The sequence below is a fragment of the Dacryopinax primogenitus genome (genome assembly GCF_000292625.1).
Source record: "Dacryopinax primogenitus strain DJM-731 SS1 chromosome Unknown DACRYscaffold_4, whole genome shotgun sequence".
Lineage (NCBI taxonomy): Eukaryota > Fungi > Basidiomycota > Dacrymycetes > Dacrymycetales > Dacrymycetaceae > Dacryopinax > Dacryopinax primogenitus.
Window position 1 is genome coordinate 1196710 of NW_024467201.1, and position 20294 is coordinate 1217003.

The 20294-nt window shown below is 52.7% G+C and overlaps 7 protein-coding genes across 7 annotated transcripts; 4 read left to right on the plus strand and 3 right to left on the minus strand.

Annotated features, from left to right (window-relative positions):
* Window positions 1-215: 215 nt before the first annotated feature.
* DACRYDRAFT_64121 (alpha/beta-hydrolase) lies at window positions 216-3285 on the minus strand. The gene is made up of 9 exons (XM_040775750.1): window positions 3166-3285; window positions 3018-3117; window positions 2853-2962; window positions 2642-2797; window positions 2510-2581; window positions 2183-2462; window positions 2012-2132; window positions 1361-1958; window positions 216-1310 (listed from the first exon to the last, which is right to left on the minus strand). The coding sequence occupies exons 1-9, from the start codon at window positions 3214-3216 to the stop codon at window positions 315-317; spliced, it is 2484 nt and encodes an 827-aa protein (XP_040631280.1). The 5' UTR covers window positions 3217-3285; the 3' UTR covers window positions 216-314.
* Window positions 3286-3710: 425 nt separating this feature from the next.
* On the plus strand, window positions 3711-5954 carry DACRYDRAFT_20934 (allantoicase). The gene is made up of 7 exons (XM_040772151.1): window positions 3711-3993; window positions 4047-4280; window positions 4349-4798; window positions 4852-4987; window positions 5034-5534; window positions 5583-5663; window positions 5712-5954. Exons 1-7 carry the CDS (start codon window positions 3850-3852, stop codon window positions 5855-5857), a joined length of 1692 nt encoding a protein of 563 aa, XP_040631281.1. The 5' UTR covers window positions 3711-3849; the 3' UTR covers window positions 5858-5954.
* Window positions 5955-6782: 828 nt separating this feature from the next.
* DACRYDRAFT_114723 (NADH dehydrogenase Fe-S protein 7) lies at window positions 6783-7794 on the plus strand (the record flags this gene model as incomplete). The annotated part of the gene is made up of 7 exons (XM_040769863.1): window positions 6783-6888; window positions 6941-7012; window positions 7066-7245; window positions 7307-7387; window positions 7436-7478; window positions 7532-7603; window positions 7657-7794. The coding sequence occupies 7 exons, from the start codon at window positions 6783-6785 to the stop codon at window positions 7667-7669; spliced, it is 567 nt and encodes a 188-aa protein (XP_040631282.1). The 3' UTR covers window positions 7670-7794.
* A 264-nt stretch (window positions 7795-8058) lies between these two features.
* On the plus strand, window positions 8059-9392 carry DACRYDRAFT_20935 (NADH-quinone oxidoreductase). Its single transcript, XM_040772152.1, has 9 exons — window positions 8059-8117; window positions 8171-8215; window positions 8266-8433; window positions 8489-8560; window positions 8610-8789; window positions 8840-8920; window positions 8970-9012; window positions 9069-9140; window positions 9193-9392. The coding sequence occupies exons 1-9, from the start codon at window positions 8081-8083 to the stop codon at window positions 9203-9205; spliced, it is 711 nt and encodes a 236-aa protein (XP_040631283.1). The 5' UTR covers window positions 8059-8080; the 3' UTR covers window positions 9206-9392.
* Window positions 9393-9582: 190 nt separating this feature from the next.
* DACRYDRAFT_114725 (uncharacterized protein) lies at window positions 9583-10831 on the minus strand (the record flags this gene model as incomplete). The annotated part of the gene is made up of 9 exons (XM_040769864.1): window positions 9583-9720; window positions 9780-9938; window positions 9997-10035; window positions 10097-10191; window positions 10242-10332; window positions 10388-10442; window positions 10498-10533; window positions 10580-10615; window positions 10665-10831. The coding sequence occupies 9 exons, from the start codon at window positions 10829-10831 to the stop codon at window positions 9583-9585; spliced, it is 816 nt and encodes a 271-aa protein (XP_040631284.1).
* Window positions 10832-16848: 6017 nt separating this feature from the next.
* DACRYDRAFT_48974 (AAAP amino acid permease) lies at window positions 16849-18429 on the plus strand (the record flags this gene model as incomplete). The annotated part of the gene is made up of 5 exons (XM_040774876.1): window positions 16849-17035; window positions 17101-17310; window positions 17360-17901; window positions 17949-18126; window positions 18176-18429. 5 exons carry the CDS (start codon window positions 16849-16851, stop codon window positions 18427-18429), a joined length of 1371 nt encoding a protein of 456 aa, XP_040631285.1.
* A 46-nt stretch (window positions 18430-18475) lies between these two features.
* Window positions 18476-20117, minus strand: DACRYDRAFT_48719 (phosphomevalonate kinase; the record flags this gene model as incomplete). Its single annotated transcript, XM_040774863.1, has 4 exons — window positions 18476-18805; window positions 18858-19072; window positions 19124-19830; window positions 19873-20117. The coding sequence occupies 4 exons, from the start codon at window positions 20115-20117 to the stop codon at window positions 18476-18478; spliced, it is 1497 nt and encodes a 498-aa protein (XP_040631286.1).
* Window positions 20118-20294: the final 177 nt, after the last annotated feature.

The following is a 20294-nucleotide window of genomic DNA, read 5'->3' on the forward strand; positions in this document are numbered from 1 at the left end:
CACTGCACAGACACCGGAGTTCTTATTTCAAGATCGGGCCTTTGTGGCCACCTGGAGATGGCCATCTGTGTGGGTGCCGCAGAAACACCGATTCCATATACTGGAGCGAAGGACGAGGGACAAGAACTGAACGAAATATTCCCCGATCTAATCCTCCCAAAAGTACTCGACGAAGCAGATAACAGCGCTCCGAGAATAAAACACTACATTGAACAATATGTAATACCGTCTGCTTCGTAGGTGGTAGATTGAGGTACAGCGCCATGAATAAGTTAGTATACAAGGGGTATATCTTCCCACCCAATGCTTGAGGCTCAGAACACCTCAAGCGTCTCATCCTCCACATCAGAAAAGTGATGAGTCTCAAAGCCAAATACAGCCTCTTCTCTCCGCCTCCGCATAAGCTCGGCCTCGTTCACCACCACGTTGGGAGCAGTGACCCGGCCCACCATTTGCATTAGTTCTGCTCGCAGAGGGGGGCTGGACCTCAGCTCCGTGGTGCGTTTCCCCATTGCAGGGCGGTCAGAAGAGAGCGAAGCTGAGCGGACGCCTTTCAGCGCGCCGTCGACGCCGAATGATGACCCTACGGATGTCGCGGGTGTACTGGGACCAGTGACGCTCCCCTCGTCGGAGATTGTGAGCCTGCTAGCGCTGCTTGAGTGCCGTGCGAGGGCGGGCTTGGCCGTACGAGCAGAGGACAGAGAGGACAAGCGGCGTTTCTTGCTCGACGCAAATTCGAGGAGTTCTTCGCTCGAGCTCTCCGAGCCGAGGGGGTATCCCCCATCCGCCTCTTCTGAGCGCGTAGTCCTCTCCGCACGAGGCTGAGTAGCAGTAACAGCCGCTTCGGCAGCCGCGACCTGGCGCAGCTCATGTTTGTCGAACATCATGCGCATCCAGTCCGCGTTCTGGTAGATCGCGGCCGTCGCTCCAAAAGGCATAAGCGCGGTCATCATCATGTACCCATGGCTCCAGCCTTCGTAGATATGCGTCTGGACCCAGTCTTCTTCCTTCTCCTCAAGGAGCTTCGCCTGCTCAGACTTGGAGGTCATGCGTAGCCCTTCACCAAAGAATCCGTCCCTGTTAAGGGAAGCAGTACGCAATGCGACCCGCCTCGCCCGTTTGGCCTCCCGGATCCGGCCAGCAAAGATAACCGTATCGTCGACGAAGGGATCTTTCTCTCCACACGTCATGAGCAAAGGCGGGAACTTCTCCAGCAGGTTGTTAGGCGCGAGGATGGGGGAGATATAATAGTCGGTCGAGAAGTCCGGGTTGTGCCTGCTACCAATGTACAGGATGGCCATGGCTCGCATCTACGCTGACTCAGCCAGGTTCCACCAGTACGATGACCGAGATGACATACCATACTAGGCGAGATGATCCTATCCTGGAAAAATCCAGTCCGGCTGGTCATCGTCAGCCGAGTCCCAATAGGCGCCTTCTTCGTCCTCTTCTTCCCTTTCTCCTCCTTCGCCCCAGGGGCATCCTTAGCGGGGACCTTGATGCGCGCCTGGATCGGCCGCTCATCTTCAGGGGTGTCGTTCCCCGTCCCCGTATCTTCTTCCGTATCCGCCAGCACCCCCTCTCCTCCATCAGGACCATCTGCAATGGCGCGCAGTACAACAGCGGGAATATGCTTATCCCCTTCGGGACTGACACTCTTCTGTCCTTGGGGGCGGAATACCAGCGTATCCCTCCAGGACTTCTTGCGCCTATGCTTGCGGTCGTCCTTCACCACGCTGAGGGGCGACCGATGATTCAGGTGGTTCTTCTGTTCTTCCAACCCGGGGATATGCGTCGAGGACTGCTCTTCCCTCAGCACCCTCAGGTGGGCCGGGGACATCCACGCGCCAAAGCCGAAGTCGAGGGCGGCGTAGTTGAACACTACCGCTAGGGGGAGAGGTATAGGGAAGGAGCTTTCAATAGCTCGATAGATTACGGTGCTGACGATGTTCGCCCCGCTGTCATGAAGCCGATGTGAGAGATGGAGCGAGCAGAAGAGGAAGAGACGCACGCAGAATCGGCCGTCAGGATCATGCTGAGCTCATCGCCCGCCATGCCGATGGTAACTCCCTTAGTCTGGACAAGCGTGAGGTAGCAGTCAAAGCCCTCCTCGAGTGCCCATGGGTACGGATCTACACATTAATTAGTCCCTCGTACGTTGCGTCAGAGTAAGCACACTCACATTCCGGGGCTTTACCGTAGTCCACACTAAGGATAGGTTTCCCGGTCCTCCGTGCCCACCTCCTCAGTCGCTCTTCATGATGTTCCGGTCCGAGGCAGATGAATCCCCCACCAGGGAAGTCAAGTATAAGGTCGCGTGCTTGTCTGAGCTGCTCAGGCGTCCCATTATAGAACAACGTAGCGCGGATAGGTTTCCTGTGAGGCGAGGTAGAAGGACGGGGGAGGACGACATGGCGGACAAGAGGCAGGGAAGGACGGTCCCAGAAGGTGAAGGCACGGAGCTATGGCCATGTTAGTCAGAGCTGATGTGTGATGGAGAGGGACACACATAAGGGTTCCCTGTCTTCTCCCACGTCGCTCGAAGCATCTCGACGGTGCACACGGCTCTGAACTTTCTCAACTATCATCATTGACAACAATTCAGCACCTGGTCACATAAGTCAATCCACCTCAGACGTACCCTGTCGTCCGCCTCGTTGGCGTAGAAGATGTAGTACACCCCGAGGACGACCTGGGCGATCTCCCGCACCCACTTGGGCCGAATGGGTATCGCAGTGGCAAATCCAGCATCGAGGGATGTAGCAATCCACGTAGCACGGTAGTAGGCTCTCGAATACTATGATCGAGAAAGGCTGGTCAGTTCATGAACATTGTGAAGAGGAGAGGCGCACCATTCGTGCTAGAGGCTCCGGTGCGGCGAGACCGACGATAGCGTCAAAGTGCCTCACAGCGTATAGTCCCGTGAACGCGCCGACGATGATCTGCCATGGAGTAAATAGCTCTGGCAGGGTCATCATCAGACTTGTGTGGAAGGCTGGAAGGTTGAAGAGACGTACTTTGTAAGAGCCTGTTGAACCTACGTATCCAGAGAAAGCGCGGCCCGCCGCGATTCCCCTGTAGGAGGACTGATATCCAGAAGCTGAGGACGATGAACACCTGCGTTGTGTGTCAGCGTTGATGGGTACACGAAATGAGATGGCGTGCCTGAGTGCGCTTCCAGGCGTCACTCGGACGTCCCAGTAGATGGTCAATCATTGTAGTATGCGATGTTTAGACTGTAAGAAGGATAATGATACAAGAAGAGAGGAGAGAGAGAGTGGTGATTTAATGTATCCAAGGGGGAGAGACAGGGGAGACAAGATGTGAACACCCGCCTAATCCCTTTCCGCCGTTCATCGAAGGCGCCCAAAACGATCAATCACGCCCTCACAAGCATGTGATTTCTCTTTGTTCTTCGGCGCGTGATTGTCGGCACAGCGTATGATAAATCTCCATTAGCCAATCACAGACTTCCATTTCCACACCCGTGGCCCACTCTTCCCCGCGGGTCATCATGGTCGATGCGGGCCGGTGGTGTGACTTTCCAGGCAGAGGGTCTGTTACACACATTTTGACCAGCGACACAAATATAGGAACATGCTGGGTGCGGTGTGTGCTCTCTCCACCGCCGGAACGTTAGCTCCGATCCCCTCGGCGCGGCCGCAAGGGTCTCCTCCTCTGCTCGGCGTTGCAATCCACCGCAGTCTCCCTGGCACCGGTACCAGCGTTACCCGTGTTTTCTACAAAACTTCACTACCTTACCGCACGCACGACTCATAGCACTGTCTGCACTCTTGACGTTAATCAACTCGTGCTTGAATCGTAGCACATCTTCTTATATCTAGAAGGATGGCTCATGAACGCGTTCCGTTGGACAAATTCCAGGAAGTGTTCGGAGGGACAACAGAGCTCTCTTCAGTCGCTCTGGGCGGGAAGGTCCTTTCCTTCTCAGACGAGTTCTTTGCCGACGCGTCCAACCTGCTCAAAATCGAGGTGTGCCCCTATCCACTTTCAACCCGAAACACATCTGACCATGCATGCCACAGCCCTCGGCGAGCTTGAAAGGTCAGTTCGGACCCAAAGGGTCTTTGTTCGACGGTTGGGAGACACGCAGGCATAACCCCGCCCATGACTGGGTCGTAATTGCCCTCGGTGCACCGGGGACGGTGTTGGGGTTCGACCTCGATACGGCGCACTTTAATGGGAACGAGGCGCCTGCTGCTAGCGTACATGGGTTTTATAGCAACGATGGGAAGATCCCCGGACCGGAGGACGAGGATGTAAGCTCTACAGCTCGTTGTTCCAGCCCTCTGATTAAGTACTGATGTTTCTCGGGCGGAAATCTTAGTGGGTCGAGATCCTCCCCAAAGCGTCGCTCGGCCCCTCTTCCCGCCACCTGTTCCTCCTGCCGTCCGCCTCCGGACCATATACCCACCTCAAGCTCTCGCAATACCCCGACGGTGGGATCGCCCGTTTCCGAGCGTACGGTAGCGTCTCCCCTCTCTTCCCCTCCAATCCCCAAACCCCCTTGGACCTCGCGCACGTCCTCTCAGGTGGGCAGGTTGTCAGCGTCTCCGACGCCCATTTCTCAAGAGCGAGCAATATCCTCCTCCCTGGGAGAGGGTATGATATGCGCGATGGGTGGGAGACGAGGCGGAGCAGAGAAAAGGGACATACGGAGTGGGCGGTGATTAGGCTTGGGGCGCCGGGGTACCTCACCCAGGCGGAGGTTGACACTGCTTTCTTTATCGGCAACTTCCCGGAAAGCGTGGAGTTGCTTGCGACGTCCAGTGATGCTGTATGCCCTTCCTCGCCCAGTACGCCTGGCAGGAACTCAGACGTGTTGTGCAGGTGGTACCAGAAGAAGACGCTACCTGGACAACCATCCTCCCCCGCACGAAAACAGGCCCAAACAAACAACATTTCTTCAAGCTAGAGAACGTGGAGGGGCAAGTATATTCGCACGTAAAGGTAGTGATGCACCCCGGTATGCGTTCCCTTGCCCTTTACCAGCGCGTGCTGACTTCTCTCAGACGGGGGGATGAAACGCGTTCGTCTCACAGGGACGCGATACGTCCCCGGTTACCCGCCGCCTTCATTATCCAGAGCTCTCCCCGCACTTCCTGCCCTTCCTGCGCCGTCAGAAGTACGCACTATCCCTGCCGAACCCCTTACGAGCGCAGCCTTTGCCCCCTTCGGGCAGGTCCTCCAGGCCTGGGCGGACCCGGCGAACGCACCGGAAGGCATCGTCCATACCCTAGCTAATGGCGGCACCGCAGTGAAGTACCACCGACTTGCTCCAATCACCTCCTCCTACCCTGAAGGAAGCGCCGCCTTCACGGGCATAAGCGTGTACAGGAGTACACCAGCGGAGGGCGCCGTGCTCGGAGCGACTTGGCCCGTCAAGGTGCTGGAGAGACATCCTCATACGAACCAGGCGTTTATCCCTATGGGAAGAACGGCGCATCCGGAGGGAGAGGAGGCGCTCTCCCCGAATGGGTACTACCTTGTTGCTGTGGCGGAAACTGGGGAGGGTGAGTGTTAATTAACTTGATCTTACTGGAGCTGAGCAGTTGGGATAGACGATAAGCCCAATCTGAGCACTCTCAAGGCTTTCGTCGCCTCCACTTCACAGGGGGTGATGTATAACCAGAACACCTGGCGTACGTCCCTCCATTCCCGTGTTTAAACGTTTTCTGAGTGGGAGCTAGACCACCCGATGTGTGTCCTAGGCAGTGCGATCGACTTTGCGTGCATCGAGACGCAGATTGGGACGAAGAGCGAAGGACTGGACTGCGAGATCGTAAGGTATGGGGAAGGGGAGGTTGGAGTCGCGGTGCAGATTCCCCAATTGTGAGGAATTGGTTTGAGTTTGTCAACGGTGGATGGTTGGAGGCATATATGCTCCGAAACATGTTTTTTTTTGTTGTTTAGGCAAGAGGAAATACGGAAATGATTAGGCAACTCTGGCGGGCTATCTTCGGTGCCATACTACGCCAAACATTCCAAAATCAGAAAGTTGCAGACCAAAAGAAACAAGCTTTGGAGTTTCGGAACGACTCGGGCGCGAGAATTAGGATCTGTGTTCCGGCACTCTCCACCCCTTCCCCGCCCTAATGGAACCATGATCGCAACCCCACACCAGCTTGGTACCAGCAGACCCATGCTATTTGTCGTGCCCCTAATCCGAGGGCGCCAAATGTTACCTAATGCGGGGCCCGAGCTGTGAGCATCGGGCCCTTCTCCCCCGGACTATCGTAATGCACCGAGATGTCGCCCGCCCAGCCCTGGCTTTGCCGACAGCAGTTTGAGCGTAAGAACGGCAAGGGATTTCGGCCCGAGTAGCGGTGCCTCCTCGGCGTCATGAGGTGCACCTGTGTGGCCTGACCGTCTGTAAAGTCTATTTCGACACACTAGTAGACCATTCTTTGAGCAAACAATACGGCGCTTGTTGGGCTTGGGCATACGGGAAGAGCCGGTAGGATACCGGATCGGTGCGGATGATGGCCGCTGCTGGATGAATGGCTGGCTTTCTCGTTGTATTTGTGCTTTAGAACGGGGCGAAATCGCGTACAACGCGCCTCTCTTTTCCACCACTGCTGCCCTTTGACTTGCTCTCCAGATGGCAGCTCGCAACATGATCGGACGCTCTGTAGGTATGCCCTGGCTGAGCGTCTAGCACGTAACATGATAAACATTGACCAGTCTCAGTACTGGCTATGGTTTCCAAACGTGCCTTTGTAAATGCGACCCGCGTTGGTTCAGTCCGTGGCTTGCAAACAATGCCTTTGGGAGAGACTGTGTCTAGCCCTCCCTTCTCCACTGGCATAGATATTGCTCAACGGGGGAGCAACCAGTCCAGTCTGGAAAAGCCAAGAAACAGTGCAGGTTGGTTGTGGTATTAGATGCATCTCGTGCTCTTCTGAGACAATGCTCTTAGAATGGGTTTTGTCTACCCTGGACAAGATCGCCAACTGGGCCCGTGTTGGGTCGACATATCCGATGACGTTTGGTAAGCGTTTTTTGTTGCATGCAAAAGTCAAGCTAGTAACGGCGTGACTTGAGGACTTGCATGTTGTGGTGTGGAGATGATGCATATTGCCGGACCTCGCTATGACCAGGATCGGTTTGGCTTCATGTTCCGTGCGAGTCCACGGCAAACCGAGGTCATGATCATCTCTGGGACATTGACGAACAAGATGGCGCCATCGTTGAGGAAGCTTTATGACCAGATGCCGGAGCCGAGTGCGTCTTGTCAAAGCGGAAACGTGCAGAGAACGGGAGATTGATCATTGATTTGCTACAGAGTGGGTCATCTCCATGGGATCATGCGCAAATGGAGGAGGGTATTACCATTATTCGTACTCGGTGGTCAGAGGATGTGATCGTAAGCCAACAGGAAGTGCTGTGATGCTCGGTGTTGATCATGTTCCAGGTATTGTCCCAGTTGACATCTACGTGCCGGGGTGCCCACCTTCGTACGTGAATTCTCCTGCGAGACAAGGATGATATTCACTCATCATTCGTGCAGGGCTGAGGCATTGTTGTATGGTCTGGCACAGCTGCACCGGAAGATGAGAAAATCCAGGAAAGCAACATTGTGGTACGTCAACAAACGTTGCTGTATGCTGAAACAGGTTGCTTATGGTCGCTCAGGTACCGTCGGTGACACAGAGCAAGGATGATCAGCTTTCAGTTTCATATTATCATTCGAGAACAGCTTTCGAACCATCTGTATAACATATTTTTGCCCACGCCCAGGTATCCTCATGTCCATTTCTAAGTACTAAACCGAAAAAAATATAGCGCGGAATTGCATTTCAAGTTCGATCCTCTTTGACACCCTGATCGCGTAGTATCGTATTAGATGCGAGGTTTCAGTGCTCGATCGATTGGGCGGCAAGTTGAGATAAAGTGGGCGAAACGTTGAGATAAAGCGGTCAAAAACATTTGGACCAGGAGATGATGGTGGTCGTAGGAACCAGGGTACATCGGTGGCGTACGGGAGCTTCTGGCCCCGCCAATCACCGAAGTCGCCTTTCTCACCGCGCCGTCTTCGTTGCACTCGCTGCTCACCACCATGTCTGCAATGCGCACGGCTCTGTTGGGCCATATAGGTATGAATACTGGGTGATAAAGGATTCATGAGTATTCTGATTTGTCAAATAAGTGCGTCCTACGGCTCGTGGAATTACCTCTACAGTCCGCATCCATGGTGAGCATATACTTGGCTGTTCCATGGTTCATATCTCAAATACCAAACAGGACTTCGTGGTGTCCAGACAACATCGTCGGCATCTGCGACCGCACAGGTTCAGCAGAGTGAGCCGAAAGCCGCGATACCTTCTGGCTCGGGAAAGGCATCCAGCGGAATTGAGATCGCTCAACAAGGGAGCAATCAATTGAGCTTGGAAACTCCTAGGAATGCTGCTGGTGCGCAGTGTGGTCTATCATTAGCATCGTAGCAGCTATTCTAAACCTCATTTAGAGTATGTGCTGTCGACTTTCGATAAAATTGCCAATTGGGCTCGTCAGGGCTCCATGTGGCCGATGACATTCGGTAAGGTAGCCGTCGTCAGCGCATCAATCTGCTTCTTACGGTATGTAAGGTCTTGCCTGCTGCGCCGTGGAGATGATGCACATGGCTGCCGCTCGCTACGATCAGGATCGTCTCGGAATAGTTTTCCGTGCGTCGCCCCGGCAAAGTGATATTATGATTGTCGCCGGCACGTTGACGAACAAAATGGCACCTGCTCTGAGAAAAGTGTACGATCAGATGCCTGAACCTCGTATGTGTCATTTACTGGAAGTGAGGATATCTGCTGATGTAGCCTTATAGGGTGGGTTATCTCTATGGGATCCTGTGCTAATGGTGGCGGGTACTACCATTATTCGTACTCTGTGGTCCGGGGTTGCGATCGTGCGTTCGCCCTGGAATCACCTATTCGGAGTGCCTAACTTATATGCAGGTATTGTGCCCGTGGATATCTATGTTCCAGGGTGTCCGCCTACGTAAGTTGTGCTGTGCGGGCCTGCACTGTTCTCGGTATATCTGACATTTACGTCAGTGCGGAAGCACTGCTGTACGGCATGCTGCAGTTGCAGCGCAAGATGCGAAAGAATAGGAAGGGCGTACTCTGGTGCGTGCTTCTCAATTAGCTCCTCAAAGGCGCAATGCTGATAGGGAAAAAGGTACCGCCGGTGATGAAGAAGCGGCAATCATTTCAGGAAGCTATCGCATAGACATGGCACCTATTATGATCCCACTTCTATACTCACAAATGCAATAAACTATGTAATTCATATGGTTAGGTATGTTGTACGGCCTTTTCGCCGGCTGAAAACAAAGCTAATCTCGCACAATCCGCGAAATCTTGCCTTAATGGCCACGCTTAATGTATGGGGACAGCCGGCGTTTTCCTAAATCAAGCGGATATCATTTGACCCTCCCATTACTATAAGTTTGAGAATCGAACTCGCTCAGGGAAGCCCGGGAGAGAAGCCCGGTCACATTGTTACAACAAGGGTTACAAAACAATGTTACGAGTACTCTATTTGACGGCTTGCGGACAAACGGGTGGATCAGAGATAGAAGTTCTGTTCTTCGTTCCTAAACTGGGTCGGTGGAGGTGCGGAAATCGGGATTCCCCGAGTAAGACAGTCTTCCCAACGCTGCCGTTCCCTCCTATACAGCAGCATCTGCGCTTCCGCGTATTCGGTCTGAAGAGTCAGGATGAGCATGGACATGAAAAGAACTTGTTGATAACACATTCACGCACCGGATCCACCCGAGGCCCCACTGGTAACCAATGTGGGGCAAGCATCCTGCGCGTTAGCTGGGGAAGGGGGCAAATAATAATATCGGGTGTATTGGGTGAATTTAGGGGCGGGGGAGTATTGGGAGTCAGCAATGGTTGGAACGGTAGATACAGTGCGAGCTGCACGAGTTGTTGTTGTCAATCATTCAGGACAGAGAGCTGACTTGGAGATGCTCACATCACGAGTGTAAACGAGAGGGTGCCGTATGTTCAGGAGCTAGGGATACAAGCGCCTTGTCAGCATATCTGCGTGCCCATCAGTTAGAAGTAGAACGTACATAAAGCGATTCCCACAGCCGGTGTCCGACCAGGATTCGACCCTGAAGTCTCTCCCAGATGATACTCTGAGCGGCTTCGAAATCGATCGCCCGTGCTGCTGCTAAGTCAACTGGGAAGAGGGCAGCCAGCTTGCAGACTACGCACGCCCATACAAGTCACGGTCATTTAGACCGGACTCCACTAAGCGATAATCTACGATTTCTACCGTCGATGGCGGTCGAACGAAACGATCCAGCTGAGCTTTCAGCTTAGCGGTATATTATGACATGTAAGACAGCCACAGAACTGACCAGTTCATCACCAAGATTCACGAGGGATATTCTCGAGAGAATACGTTGACCATTGCTGCAAATATGATCTGAGCTGCTTAATGTACAGAGCATGGGGGAAGTGAACTCACCTTGCGAGCACCCACTGCGTGGCAAGAGACACCGCACTGTACAAAGATCAGCCATGGTTATATCGTCATACACAGAACTCACTGTTCTGCCAGCTCTTCATCCATCTCCTTAGGTTCCCTTGAAGATGTCAGCTTGGTGACCCGTCGATATCAACACCACAACTCACTCCTCCTCTTCCTCCTCTTCCTCATCGTCATCGTCGTCATCATCGTCATCATCATCGACTCCGTTGGTACCGGTTGTCTCGTCCAGGTCGGCTGGTGAGCTACCTTGCCCAGGGTGACCGCCCGCTACAGTCCGAGTGCCGTTTATAGTGGGCTGCACGTACGCCATGACTTGCGAGTGGTGTGACGAGGTGGGAAGACACAGTCAGAGGGGCTTTCGGCAGGGGCATATATTTGGGGCATCGCAGATAAGAGGCGGGGCGAAGATGAGGGCATCTCACAACCTTGCGGGCTGATCCGACCTAGGGGACAGTCACTGAACCAGTTGGGAGAAAGGTGAACGTGAAAGGAATGTCAGTAAAGGGGAATACACTAGAGAAGATTAGAGTGTCTCTGATGGCCACCACCACACCCACGCGGGAAAAATTCCGCTTGCGGTGTTACTGGTCACTCCGCGTGATGAACAGTTCCCGACGAACCACAGAGCTCTATGATCATCATTATTGCCGTTGCCACATTTCGCAGCACACCACCACGGGCCGAGACCGAAAATCGTATGCCGAAAACTTGTTAGACACTGGCCGCTCAAACACCTATGAATTGGTGGCATTATAACGCATTGCCAAGACGCAGCCGGTTGCTCTACAAGAAAGGGCACTTGATGCTGGGGACCCTGCCGGAATCCTCAGCCGCAAGGCGCAGATTAGGACACTGAGTGGAACAGCCCCCACAGCTCAATCTGCGCCAGACAGGGGGAGGTGTCGCACGGCATCGGTCGCTGACGGTAGCCGAAAGACTGTCGCAGGTATGGGGGCATTTGTCTCAGATGAACTCATTCCAATGGTTACGCTTTGTCGACTTGCGGGTGCAGAGAGAGAATGATAGATCCTTTCACTGCGCCAAACAACCATCACGAAGCAATAACCCTCCAGTGCATTCCGTAACGGCAAGCAAGGATTAGAAGAAGCCGTCGGCATTTAGCCCACAGAAGCCCATAGTCAGCCATACACAGTACTAGTAGTCTCGGAAGAAGAAGCCACATGCCGTCCGGGTCTCAGGAGTACTTTCTTCAGTTGGCAGACGGAAACAAATAACCAGGCCCTTAATCCCTCTTTCATCTGTTCGCGTGGATGTGCAGTACTGGACAAGCCAAACGAGGTCAGTTTCAACACGGCTTGATCACAATATCTTGAAACTAGATGGACAAAACGCGCGGATCTAAGACAGCAGCTTCAAATCACTCGCCAGCAGCCAGTCATGCGCCATTTATTTGGGGGTAAATTGATGTGCTGGCCGATAACTGACTTCGGGCGGTGTAAACTCAACATCACAAAGCTTTTCTTTGGTCACCTTCACAGCCCCATTTAGGAAGAAGGCTCCGTAAGATGTAAACCATGCGGATATACTTGGACTTCACAGGAAGCCCAGGGTTAGAAGAGGCAGGGTAAATATCACTGGTACGGCACCCGCCAGCAAGCTACTTCGGAACGGCCACGCCGGGCAGAATTCAAATCCACCACGCGCGTTACTCGTTCCAGCGCCTTTCGAAAGCAATCTTCTTTCTAAGTCCTACAAGACTAGCATGTTCTATCGGGTCCGCATTAGACTGTGTTTCCTGATGTGTCCACAGTGCAGCTGACTCTCTGACAAGAGGTTGAGCTCATGATGGTTTTCCGAGCCGGTTATCTGGTAATCACACCTACTACTGCCTTCTCGTCCGGATTGATCGGAAAATCGCCCGTATTTGTTCGATAGTTTGCTCATTATCAGCATACTTTCCACTGCTACAGGAGAAGAAAGCCAAATGTAAGCTAGATAGGAAGATTAGACATTGATAGAGCGCTCCTAAATATAGGAATGTTTCGGATATATGGCAGAGCAAACCTCCGTGACTGGAATGGGCAAGGCTTATTTTGTGGCCAGATGCTCATTCGGCAGGACTCACTAAGTGGGTTTCAGGCTGGACCCACTTCCAATTTGAACAGTTCCGTCGAAGCCGGTCAGTGTCATGGCTGCCACGTGTCCTGACACGACACATTCCTTGAGTGCATAATTCCTAAGAGGTTCAGGGCTTGTCTTCTCGATACTGCCGGTCATGGAGGCTTTTCAGGGCGATCCCAATATTGGCGATAACAGCAACCCATGGCCCGCCTTAACCATTGCCAACTACCTAGCGCTTTTTCACAAGAGTAAGAGAGCCGTGCGATTTCGGTGTGAAGCGGTTAATCTTCACATCGATACAGATCGCTCAGATCAGCAGATCCCCCCACACCCATGCGTATCCCACAGTAGGCTGCATACCCACCCACCAGGCTATGTCCTCTTCGCCCCAGAAGAGATATATAGATGGGAGTCATTCCAATGACGCTTGTCTTCTGTATACATCTCGAAGACTTGGGGCGAAAGGAAATCGGAACCGGTTTTAATGGGATCCAGCTGCGTCTTACGTGCAAACGAACTCTCGAATGCTCGAGTAGGTCTATAACATCTGCCGCAATGCAGCAGATGTGCCTCGCGATGCCCCTCGCCCAACTGCGACTTCCGAATGGAAATAAGCCTTCCCTACGGCGGCGGTGGAGCCCTCGATAATCTTTTGTAGGTAGCCCCTTGAATTTGTTGTCAATCGCTGGGATTTGGATGCACGACAACAACTCCAAGATCCGTGGGATTTCTTAGCAAGAAGAGTTTCCGCTCTATCGGTCACCTCGGTTTGTCCTGAAGTATGCCACGTAAAATGGTATACTGCGTGCCTCATGAGAGTCTTGATGAGCGTGAGAAAGTTGATGATTCAATAAAGATTCCAACGTGCGTCGTTATCATCATACGAGCTATGCGAATGACCCCGTTGAAATGGTTCATCGAAGGTGACGGCACCGCCGATTTTGATGCTTGCCGATGTGGGGCTTGTGGGGCGGAAGGCGGCACATCAATGCCCACCCGGCTGATCCTCTGTCCCTTGCCATTTACAGGTGAGGTAGAAGAATACGGGTGCGGCTCCCCATGGCGTTTCCAGGAGCGAAATACCTTCAGCGCGCAAGTCTTCGCAATGTCATATGCTATCTTCGGGCAGGAGAACCAGTACGGCATGCAGAACGATAACATGCAACCTTGCCGTCGTATTCAGTATAAAACATTTGCGAACTTCGATTAGATAACAAGGCTCAGTTAAGTGTTAAGTTCGCGAACATTATGCTCACATATTGTTCAACAGTCGGGCGGTCTTCGAACAAAAAGCTCACTAAGATCAACCTTGATCGCGAGGACCAATGAGTGTTGTGAATAATCAACTGTATTTTAGGTGGAAGCTCGATGGAGAACAATGTTGCGTTTGGTTAGGAGGTACGCATAAGTATACCTTGTGGATGGACGGGGCACGAGCTGAAACGGCAGAATCTTCTTCCGTCCTCGGACTGGTTCCGCCCCGTCCTTCGGTACCTCTCCCTCTACGTCCTCCAAACGCCGCACTGCTCGAATGTCGGATATGAACTCAGACCGGAGTAGCAGCTGATGCCGTCCGGGAGTCCTCATCGTTCGAGTCCCATCATTTTTTGCGAACGTGCTACATCGGAGAACGTCCCCGCACCGAACAGCCCGAAATACGCCACTCAGGGGCAACGCTTCTGCATGGACTTCGAAGTCTCGTAACTCCATACTTGGTTTTGTTGCCGCTGTGCTTTTGGGAATTGATCCTATGGCCATGAGAAGCCGAGACGGCGCCTCTTGGGCTTTGCTGCACCAAAGGCTGTGCTCGTCTGGAGGTGCTCAACATCTGGAGTTTCAACTTTGGTACCAGCGCTGTCTGGTTCTGCAGACTTCTCAGCTTCCATCAATATGGCTGTGGGCACCACGAGTGTGCATCGTGTAGAGGTGCCTTATTAGGCTATTTGAAATGGCAGGATCATCAGCTGGTATGGCCTCTGCTCGGCGAGGATGACAATATTGTTCCAAGATGGGCTCGATTACATCGATGTTCAGACGTTTCACCACATATACAAATTGCGTGGCTCTGATGTATCACGGCGTCATCCTCGGTATAAGGTCCTGAAGAAAGACAAGGAAGAAGTCCAAGCAGCTCCCACTCTTTGGCCTTCGGCGACCTCAACGCCGTCCCCCGCCGGGCACAGCACCAATCAAAAAGACGAAGTTTGGGCTCTTCGCTGGCCTGTGCGTACTGAGGTTGACTTCATATACAAGAGTTGTCATTAGGCATCGACAATGCCCCGCATGTCTCTTCTTTCAAGATCCCAAGATACGACCGTGCCGTCCGGAATGCAAGACCTATCGGTGGTTCAACCTGCGCTTACATTCCTCCTGATCGGCGTCATCTTTGCAACGCTCCTGCTACCACTTCTCATAGCGCTTATCTCCTTGTCGACTTCGACATCACGCAGGCATGCCGTCTTTGGTTTGAACCTCTTTGCTATCGGTCTCGGTCTTCTGGCCGGTATTCTACACTCTTATGTCATGGTGAGTAGAAAAACCATCAGAAGAATCCTCTGTGTACTCACTCCTGCCATAGATTCACACCATATTGTCTCCAACTGATCCCCTTCAGCCAGAGACCGGGATCGCCTTCACCATGTTGATGGCCTTCACCCCGTTTGTAGTCGAGTGCATCCTGCTCCTCCGTCTTATCGCTGTCTTCCCTCCCAATAAACACCCCTGGTGGAAAATGTGTCTTGTGCTTGCAATTCCCGTCTTGACGAAAGTTGTGCGCCTGGTTCTCCTCGCTCTGTTCGCCCAGTGTTACGTCAACAACATCTGCTCAGTGGCAAGCATATCCGCCGAAGTCGCCGATAATGACATTCGCTTTGCTGTCCTATACGTGAAGACGACTTGGTTCCTACAGCTCATCGATAACACGTAAGTCGCCCTGCGTTCAAGCCGCATACCGTTTCATTCTGATGCGGATTTAGATACGTTTCTCTGATCTTCCTATGGCAACTTCGCAAACAGGCCAACCCCAAACAGCGTTTCGGCACTTGGACTGTGCAGGCCCGCTTGCAAGGCCTGTTCTACATCGCCCTTACCTCCTATCTCTTTCCAACAATCTGTGCAATTGTCGAAATCATCCTCATCTACGCCGCCCATTCTTGGGTTCCGGCAACATGCGTTCTTTTCTTCGACATTTACATATCCATATTTGGCGTCGCATTCGCGACCGTTTGGACGACTGGCATCTCATGGATCGATGAACACAGCGCTGCCCCTGGGTACTCACCAGCTATGAACTTGAATGGATCTCGTGCTCTGTCACACAAGCTTCAGACATCAGTGGACAGCGGACGGACAGTCGTTTCCCGCTCAGTAGGCATGAAGCGGACAAGTGCCGTCATCGAAGCGCCTGTTGAAGACATTGAGATGGGTATCAAAGTGGTGAAGGATCAAGAGGTCTCAATTGAGCAGGGCGATTCCATCAGTGAATTCGAAGCTGCTGTGATCGACGTCCGCCGTTTGCCACGCAGTGATAGCGCTTTGTCGCGGTGATCTTCCGTTCACGCATGCTGAGACTTGTACGATACAATCGACTCCCTGTTGTATGATAACTGGTGAAGATACAAATGTACATATTTCATTCATTCTAATCGATTTTGCGTTGCACTTGCAATTGGGACCGAGTCTTCGTCTAGTGAATCAGGACGCGCGTTGTTCGAAGTTGAGCCTGACAGTCGGACGACACGACCACGAAACACGCCACTGCTGAGATACGTTCCATTAACTTTGATACATCGACATATTCTTCTGGGTTTAATCACTTACCTCTCGATGCCTTTATGAGTGTGCGATTTGCCCCAGAGTCCACTGTGGACGACACGTCGCATCCGCTGTTGCCGCAAGCAGAAGACAGTGATCAACACCCACATGGAAACGTCCTGTTTTCTTACGACCACGACAGCGAGAACGATGACGACACGCCCCTCGCTCAAATCGCTCCAAAGGGACAAGCGCCCAGAGCGAGTGCAGGAACAAGCAGGGAGGATGTTCACAGAACTGAGGATCGTGCGTACGGAGTAAGCCTCCGGTCAATGGTGGAGAGTCGCGAAACAGGTGAGCATCCTCGTACACGTCAGTTTCCGGCACATGTTCAGTGCATTATCCATAGAATTTGAGCTCGATACGGATGATTTCGACCCATCAGACCATGGCATTGATCATCTCAATGAGGTTCCAGACACGGCCCAGCGCATGCCTCTGTTGCTTGGCCTCGTTGATACGTCTCATGACCCACGATCACTGCCAGAAGGCATCAACCTCGATGGAGGCGAAAGAGGTGTAGATCTTGAGGACCTGCACAGGAAGAAGGGTGGGTCTGGAGGACTGTTGGACAGTATATTCAACATGGCAAATTCCATCCTGGGTGCTGGCATCATTGGTGCGTATCTACATACATCCTGCGTCTCGTGCTTTGCATTGACATCCGGTTTTTTTTTTGGCTAGGCTTGCCATATGCTATCTCAGAAGCCGGGTTAGTCACTGGGACAATCCTGCTGATTATACTTGGTATCGTCACCGACTGGACCATCCGTTTGATTGTTCGGAATGCAAAGCTCAGCGGGCGGAATTCGTATATCGATATCATGGATCACTGCTTCGGCAAGAGTGGTCGGGCTGCTGTTTCTTTCTTTCAATTCAGTTTCGCTTTCGGAGGTGTGTTTCATGCCTTGACGTATTATAGAAGGACTGACCGTAGGCTCAGGCATGTGTGCCTTCGGTATCATCATCGGCGATACAATTCCCCACGTTATCGCTTCCTTATTCCCTTCACTACGCACGATACCTGTTCTCTACCTCCTCACGAAACGGCGATTTGTCATCGCACTATGCACGATATGTATATCATACCCCCTTTCACTGTATCGCGACATTGCAAAATTGGCACGAGCATCCGCTCTCGCGCTGGCCGGCATGCTGCTCATCCTGATCTCGGTCGTGGTCGAATCCATCAAAGTCGAGGAGGATTCCAAACTGGCTGATCTCCGAGGCTCTGATGCAGCACGATGGACCATAATTCAGCCGCGCATTGCTGAAGCAATCGGTGTTATTAGCTTCGCCTTTGTCTGCCACCACAACTCGCTCCTCATATACGGCTCCCTCAGCACACCCACAATGGATCGTTTCGATCGGGTAACACACGTGGCAACTGGTGTATCGATCGTAGCATGTCTTGTGATGGGACTGAGCGGTTTCTTAACCTTCACCGATCGCACGCAAGGAAACATTCTGAATAACTTCAGCCAAGTGCGTCGCTTATATTTTCCGTTTGAGACTGGCCTAATCAAAAGCAGAGCGACCTGCTTATCAATATTGCACGGCTTTGTTTTGGCATGAATATGTTCACCACACTCCCCCTCGAGCTCTTTGTGTGCCGAGAGGTAATTGAAGATTACTACTTTCCCCATGAGCCTTTCAGTTGGCAACGCCACGCGCTGTTCACAACGTCTATTCTTATGGCTTCAATGTTTTGTGAGCCTCTGCTTCCCCTCGGGGTGAACATGTGCTGATTTCTACGCAGTGGCTCTCATAACCTGTGATCTGGGGGTAACCCTTGAGATCACCGGCGGTGTTTCGGCGACTGCTCTAGCGTTCATCTTTCCGGCTGCCTGCTATTACAAACTGCTTTCACCAGAGCAGCCATGGTATGGCCGGCATAAGCTCCCGGCTATTGTGTGCGCCAGTTCTGGATTCATCGTCATGGTCATGAGCCTGATTCTCGCGCTGACGAAAGCGTGGAGACCGGAAGGTGCAGCCAGGATGTGCATTGAGTAATCTATATCTCGGATATATCTGGACACTTTCTCTCTGCATATCATTATTATTCGTTTCCAATTGCCTCAACCAGTCCTGGCACGTTCTCAATCTTCTCGACCCTGGCACCCCCCTCATGGCTCTCCCACGCCATCAGAGGAGACACGCTCATTTCTGTCCATGACTGCCACACACCTTCGACTGTGCTCAACGCCCCTTGGGTTTCACCACCATCAATAACCAGCAACCATATGGCATCATAGCCTCCGGCACCTGGTACACCACCGCCAATCACGCCAGGGACAGCAATGCAGGCATCGAGGAGGCGACACTGCTCATCGGGCTCGATCGGGACATCCGCGAGAATACCCATCTGCCGCATACCAGAGCGGATGTCCTGTACCAGGTGTCAGTCAATGCAGTTTTTGGGGCAAATCGTAATTCTGTACTTCTGTGGCCGTAGCAACTTCCGAAAGCACATTTACTATCTTATCACTTGCTGGATCCTCAAATGCTGTGCTCCACTTCGCCTTGATCAAGGCAGCAGCTTTAGTGAACACCGCAGTGTAGGTGGCCGGGTCTGCATCATTAAGCTCGGACAGTTCGTTCAAAGAAACCGCCAAACAGCTGTTAGCCTCAGAGATAGCAGTCCAGACGTGCAATGCTAGCGGTGAGTTTTAGAATCACCTCTAACAAGGTGTAGAAAACCGCAGACCTTCCTCAACATTATTCTTTCTCCAGCTCAACACCTTGCCAATTAGAGAAGGGGTGTCACTGCCCGCGTCCACATCGGCGAGCATCAACCGCAGCCCAGGAGGCAGCCTGAATGGCTTGACCTCATGATCCCACTTTGGGTTTTCCGGTCGGAGAGTCTCAGCAAGCAGTTTGGCATGCACGCTGTCTCCCATGAGTGGTTCCAGCACAGCCGGGCCAAACTTGCGATACAGCTGGCTTCCGAACACTGCGCTCGCAACGTCGAACCCACTTCCGACCTTGCCTTGGGCAAGACAGTGTACGTACTGTGCGGCGTTGTGCACAAGCTTACGGTCGTGCGTGAGCTCGGCCTTCGACAGCTCGGAGGTGGAGACGACTCCAGCGTGGAGAAGGAGGGCGCATACGAGGGAAGTGATCAGGGCGGCGCTGCTGCCGAGGCCGGTCTTGTGCACCTGGGAGATGGGGACGTTGCATGGGCGGAAAGGGGTGAGCTTGTGGAGCGCCTCAAGGGTACGGGGAAGATTGAGCGAGGCGAGCGCACTCCGTTGAGAGTAGAAGTCGTTCGCTCCTAGGATGTAGATATTGAGGCCCTTGCTGAGGGATGATTCTAGCGAGGCGGCGCCCTTCAGCTCAAGAGCAAGCAAAAGCGAGCGTTGGATAGCAAGCTGAACAAATTTGTTCCTAGGTTTCAGGATTGATCTGTGTTCCCTGTCACCTTAGAAGGGGCACGAAACGGTTAACCACTCTCACCCTTCCTGCACCTGAACGACCTCCACCTCCTCACCCTTCACATTCACGTCGTATTCCCACAGCCCATCGGTAAACTGAGGCGACTTAACAGTCACCCTCCCCGGGTTGAAACCGTTCCCATCACTGATAACGGTGTAGAATCGCGACGAGGTCGACACCACGACGCCTGTATAAGCAGGGTCGAGCACCAGGTATCCTCCAGCGATAAGCACCTTCCCAGGAGCAGAGACAACGGTAGTCGACATTGTACGATACTTTGTCCAAACGTCTAGCAGAGTAGATAGAAAAGAGAGGACGAAAGGCTCATGAAGATACCATTTGGACCAGTAGAGAAATGACCGTGCGAAGGTCGCGTTGTTTGCGGAAAGGGCGCTCGGGTCCCTGGAATGTTGATCGGGCCCGGCGTATCAATATCTTTCATG